The 5,953-nt window shown below is 46.2% G+C and overlaps 1 protein-coding gene across 1 annotated transcript; it reads right to left on the bottom strand.

The window, feature by feature from the left end:
- Window positions 1-284: 284 nt before the first annotated feature.
- Window positions 285-5,570, bottom strand: LOC142796069 (uncharacterized). Its single transcript, XM_075886194.1, has 5 exons — window positions 5,375-5,570; window positions 4,632-4,718; window positions 3,653-3,781; window positions 3,509-3,563; window positions 285-433 (listed from the first exon to the last, which is right to left on the bottom strand). The coding sequence occupies exons 1-5, from the start codon at window positions 5,435-5,437 to the stop codon at window positions 372-374; spliced, it is 396 nt and encodes a 131-aa protein (XP_075742309.1). The 5' UTR covers window positions 5,438-5,570; the 3' UTR covers window positions 285-371.
- Window positions 5,571-5,953: the final 383 nt, after the last annotated feature.

The raw sequence follows: 5,953 nt of genomic DNA, 5'->3' as shown, positions 1-5,953 counted from the left end.
TATATATATATATATATATATATATATATATATATATATATATATATATATATATATATATATATATATTGGCAGAATTTCGCCGAGAGTGTCCGCGGCGCAGAGTGAAGGGAGGGTCTTCAATAGCGCAACAGGAAAGATATATATATATATATATATATATATATATATATATATATATATATATATATATATATATATATATATATATATATATATATATATATATATATATATATATATATAAACAGCGGGGGAATAGCAGGTGCATCAACTTACCCGGATCATAAACTGCACTCGAATTGCACTGCCCACGGCATTCGGCAAGACCTGGTATGACCTCCGTGTTCGAGCAAAACCCGTGCTCGGGATCACTCAGGAAGAAGTACTGAACTGTCTGTTGTTCGCGTAGTATATGGGGGTGCGCAAGTACCTGCGTCGAAAAAAGAAAAGAACGCTTAACACAGTGCCTTAGGTAGTGTATGGTTGTATGATAGGAAGCTGTTTACGTGTGTTCTTGTATTTGGGCACGAGTACGTATGCCAAGATTTCTGCGTGTATTTGTCCATCGGAAATGCCATAGGCCCGTGTGCTCAGATTTGGACGCACGTTAAAGAACACCAGGTGGTCGAAATTTTTGGAGTTCTCCACTACGGCGTCTCTCAATTTCATATGGTGGTTTTGGGACGTTAAACCCCACATATCAATCAATCATTTGTTCATTTCCTTTGTATAACACACTTCATTGTTTCTCCGTTTCCCATGAATATGCTCCCGACGAACCACGTCGGGTGACGTAACGAGCGTGCTAGAAACCTTTTCAAGATGTAGGGCAATTGGGTAATCACGTCGTATTCGTAGAGGCCGCCAGATGTGGGAAGGGGATCAGGGGAGGATCCAGCCACTCATTTTTTTATGGGGGGGGGGGGGGGCGGTCCGCTAAAGTAACACCGGGGCCATGACCTTTTTGTTTTTAATAACAGAGAAGCAAAAATACTGGTTATGTGTGCTCACCGTGGTTTCACTCATTTTTCTTAATCAATTGGTGAGAGGAGGTGGACTACAAGCACTGAATTGAGGGGGAGGGGCACTGATAGATTTTGGGGGGGGAGCGATCGCCTCTCACCCCCCCCCCCCCTGGGTCCGCCAATGAAAGGGAGAACGATGATAGTTATAGCGCGAGAACAAAACGACGACACAGAGACAAGTGTCTTTCGTGTCCTTCTTGTCTCTGTGTCATCGTCTTGTTCTCGCGCTATAACTATCGTCATGCCATACCAACTAGCCCAAGCTGCCACACTTCGAAAGCGAGAAGCTCGCACGCAGCTGTGGTCATCGATCACACGGGCAAATGCCTCGCGAGTGCCACGGTGAACACGGAACACACGTAGGCGACCGAAGAAGCCGCGATAGCCTTAGGGCCTGACCTGGCGTACGCGGCGCAGCGCGTTGACTCGTGTCCTTTTGACGCGGTGTCGAGCTGAGAGAGAGAGAGAGAGAGCTTTCGGCTTCGCGTAGCCAGGCGCCGCGTGAAAAAGCCTCGCGCCGACGCGCTGCGACGGATACGTGGGGTTCTCGCCGCAGTGCCAAAGGCTGCGATCGTGGTTTGCGGTTTCGTGCGCGGCCATGTCTCGAATGCAGGAAGCGGCCCGCATTCTTGAAATGTGTGGCGGCTGTTGGCGATTCGACGTCGGGCTCCCAGATTCAATTTCCGACCGTCCCGTGCCGCACGGGCAGATAAAATGGCATTTACCTCCTAATGCCTTCAGATTGAATGTCATTCGCGTGGTGCCACACGGATGAACGAAATGGCGTTGTTTTCCCAAATGCCATTCGTCACCTAACGTCATCAGCAGAACTCATTGGACTGAGCAATGCGTACTGTCGACGGCACAGCTGGTGAAGTAATTGTATAAAACGACATTTTATTCGACTGGAAGGAAGCTTCTCGCGTCTTTAATTTACACGAATCACTTAAAAAAGTGCTAAAAACTTATCTTCAGTTGCTAGACGCTGTAAAATAAATGCGACAGGCGCCATTTTCTTTTTACGCTGTGGATCTGACCAGCTTTGGCTGAAGTTACTACCTGGTCGGTTGCAACTCGTGAAATAAAGTAACGAACGAAATCTAACGGCAGCGTGATGTGCTTATTTATACATTTATTTATTATTTGATGTGTACGAAGCTTGTAAATGCTTGTTTATTTTTTGTATTGCTACTCACCCCAATGCTCACGAGGAATGTGCTGCGATCGACATCATCAAGTCAAATGTCATTCGCTTTGGACGTGTAGCAGCACCGCCGTAAAAAAATGCCATTCGGGAACTGAATGCCTTCGCTACCGAATGTCGTTTTCTATGCCCGTGTGGCACGGGCACACACCCACGTGCCGCTCGCGAGAAACGAGGTGGCATACGCCTCGGCTCGAGGTCTCATTCGCTGAGCCGCAGCACAATACGTGACTGCCTCCTGCGACTCCGATAACGAGGTTTTGGGTCTGCTGGATCGAGACACGTGGACAGGCACGCAGCAACAAGAGTCACAATGGTTGTGGGGTGATAGTCTTGCGAAGTTTCCAGACATTGCTCAAAACTATAGGCTCGAAAGAAGTATATTCCGAGCACCGCACGATAAATACACACAAAAACTCGAACGTGTATGCACCGCAGCAATTGACCATGCCCCACTACCAAGTACAGCGGTTGCGAGAGAAAGCGAATACATTAGAGGAACATAACGGAGCGAAGAAGAGTGAGGGAAAGCGGTGGGGGAGCATGTTGGAGCCTGAGGTGGGAGAGAGTAAAGCCTACAGAAACGAGGAGTTCTAATGCGGAAAAGGTTAGGAGCACTGACACGAGCGTGCTCTGGTGCTAGGTGCGGCTTGGCCGAATGGAGCGCAGAAAAAAAAAGAGGAAAGGAGGTGGGAAGTGGACAGAAGGAGGAGCTGAATCAAGTTAACCCGCAATAACTTTTTTTTCCGAAGAGGCTTTCAAACCAGGGCAGCCAGAGTTCGAAAGCGAGTGTCGTGACCAATAGGCTATCCCAGCGCAGTAGCTCAACAAGCATTGTTGGGAATCCTACAATTACATTGGTATGGACGAGAGAACTAGCAAGAGATAAGAAGGAAAAGAAATAAAGAGAGGAAAATAAATTGAGGAAGTAATGCAAAGAAGGAAAAACAAAGCACATCATAGCCATGTACACTATAGTGCAAAGGGCCCGGTGTGGTGGCCGCCAAGTGGACTGCGGGTACGAGCCGGCTTTCGGCCAAAAGCTAGACGAAACGTCGTCTCGCAAGCTGGCTGGCGTGACAGCTGGACCTCAGCCGTTAAACCGGGTCATGTTGCACATACATCGGGTCATCGGCTCATTTATAACAGTTGAAAGCAGGGACGCTAATATCTGACTCTTCGTTCGCCAGAGGGAGTCAAAAAATAATGATCACCTTCGTTCAACGAAGGATACCACGATTAAGCTTCCTTATAGGAAAGAGAAAGTACGTCTCACCTGGTTTAACGTTGCACTTTTTGCAGCATCCGGTCTCATCGCACACTGTGCTGTTCTGTAAGGTTACACAACGAGGTTTTCAGCTATTATCACCAAAATATCAGTATGCTTACGTGCCAAACTTGTCGCGTGGGGCGAGCTTACCCTTGCGCAATAGCATGGTAGTTTAGGGCACTTCCTGGGCACGTAGCGCATTTCCACAGCACCTCGGTAACCGCGCACGCATTTGACCTCGAAGCAGGGCCTCACGTTGGAGATCCACGTCTGGCCAATCTGCGGGATTCAAGCGTAGCAGAAAATTACACTTACACAACAGATGTGTCTTGCGTGAGAGATGCCTCTTGCGGTACACGGAGAATGAACCGCGCAGGACGCGTGTAAAGAGAATGTGAAGGGGTTCGTTAAAGTACGTAAACCAGGGGCGCTGGTATATATTTTTTTCAAACGGGGGCGAGGGTGAATTTTTTTATGTTTATTTGTGCGTGCTTGTATATACACAACTCCAACATTAAAAAATTTCAGGGCAAGGGAGATCTTCTAAACTGCCCCCCCCCCCCCTTTCCCTGGGTATACGACAATGGTGTATACAATGATTGTATGGAATAAGCCATGGAAGGACACGTTCAGCACCTTAAAATTTAATGAACCGTTCGAATAAAATAGAAAAGACCTGCCCCGAAAAAATTACACCTTTGGTCATCAGAGGAATATAAGGACTGCTTAAGCTAACTAATAATGAACTCGGTTGGCATTACAGAGCAATAATGTGAATTTCCCCCTGATGTGAGTAGGGAACTTTTTGTGCATTGGTGGGTAAATATTAACTGGCCCCGATAGACTCAATATCATCTATTTCTTTTTCTCCGCCCTCTCTTTCTCTCATTTAAGCGGATGCAAAAGCTGTTTTTCAGCGCTCCCAATTTTCTTGTCCCCATTGTGCCAACAGTCGCCTACCACATCGTAACATTTGATGTCAAGGTTGTGGGTTGATGACTTCGACGAAACCAACATATAAGATTTACCATAAAGCAGAGGGTCCACTCAAAGAGAAACCACTTGTTACTTCTATCTACAGCACCGTTTATTCGCTACTCGATGTCCATGGCTATACCATAGTTCTTACCTGGTACACTCTCCCAGCTTCTTTGCAGTACTCGCAGCTACCACAGCAATCTCCGGAGCTTGGAGCAGCCTCTGCACGCTTTTCACTCTGAAAAGGAAACCCAGATGAAAAAAACGAAATCAAATATAAATATTGCAATTCGCAAATGTTGTGCTAGAGGTTTCAGGGAACATAGAACATCATGTGCAGTTTCCGCATGAGGGAGAGCCCGCAAATGGAAATGATGAGCTGGTGCAAGGTTACTTATTTCAGAGAGAACCGATACATGTGTAAGTTGCTGAAGTTTTGTCTTGGTGACGACAGTGAATTTACGATAACGATGAGAGAGCGTAAGAAATGCACGACATTTGGACCCATCGTTTGTAACTGTGGGCGTAGGCTTCTTACGCTGTGCAAACACATACACGCAGACCGAATACATTCTAATGTACTGGTAATTAAAAAAAAGCACGAACTAAAATTTTAATGGTTGCAATGCCATGTTTGAATTAACAGTCCTCAGTTACAGCTTACATTGATGGGTGCTTAGGAAAAATGGCTTTATCACATAATGTCTGACTCGCGTATTTTTCTTAGCTCGTGCACTTCGTAGCAGTTGAAACGGCAACTCATTTCGATTGGTTAACCTAAGTATTTTTTACGGCAACAACAAGAGAGCTATTGAAACGAAAAAAAAAAACTACGTTGTCAAAACTATACCGTCATTAGTGCTGTAATACTTAATATATTATAACAGGACTTGCCATCAAGTAGGGAAAGATGATCGCACCGAAGGCCCACAGCAGGAGGACAAATTTCGCCTCCATTATTCTCCGCTCTGAACGACGACGCGGAAGACAGGCGCGGTTTCCAGCAGCCTGTGTTGTACGTTACCAGAGCCTGCTGCGTGTATCCTCCCGTACATATATTCGACCCTCTCCCATGGGCAGTGTGGTTTGAAGCATCCTGCCCGGAGACACGGTTACTGTATACTACACGGGCGTATCCAACGAAACAAAGTCCCTCTCTCTTTCCATACACAAGCTGTCGCGCTCAGCCGATGTCATTCCGTTCGGGTGATGCCTGTATTTCTCCGACGTTTGCAACCTCTTTCTTTCGGTGCTGTAATAAACGCGCATTCCATACAAGGAACATTGTTCGTGTAGAGAGGTGTACGATGGTGTTTTGACGGGGAATGAACGACAGGAGCACTACAGCTGGAGTGTCAGTGACAAATAGATGTGTCCCCTCCTTATTTTGGTTTACAGTTATTACACGTCAAATCATAAATATTATTATCATCACCTGTAGCACATACCCGCATACTAGTAGCATATACCCGC

The sequence above is a fragment of the Rhipicephalus microplus genome, unplaced genomic scaffold, assembly GCF_043290135.1.
Source record: "Rhipicephalus microplus isolate Deutch F79 unplaced genomic scaffold, USDA_Rmic scaffold_1067, whole genome shotgun sequence".
Taxonomy (NCBI): Eukaryota; Metazoa; Arthropoda; class Arachnida; order Ixodida; family Ixodidae; genus Rhipicephalus; species Rhipicephalus microplus.
Note: the sequence above shows the minus strand (reverse complement) of the source record. Positions and strands in the feature narration are given on the sequence as shown.

Excerpts from the sequence above, each read along its gene's own strand:
- LOC142796069 (XM_075886194.1), bottom strand. The coding sequence starts at position 5,437 with ATGGAGGCGAAATTTGTCCTCCTGCTGTGGGCCTTCGGTGCGATCATC. Across the intron at positions 3,564-3,652 it reads TACCATGCTATTGCGCAAGG|AACAGCACAGTGTGCGATGA; the intron begins GTAAGCTCGCCC and ends GTAACCTTACAG. Across the intron at positions 434-3,508 it reads AAAGTGCAACGTTAAACCAG|GTACTTGCGCACCCCCATAT; the intron begins GTGAGACGTACT and ends TTTTCGACGCAG.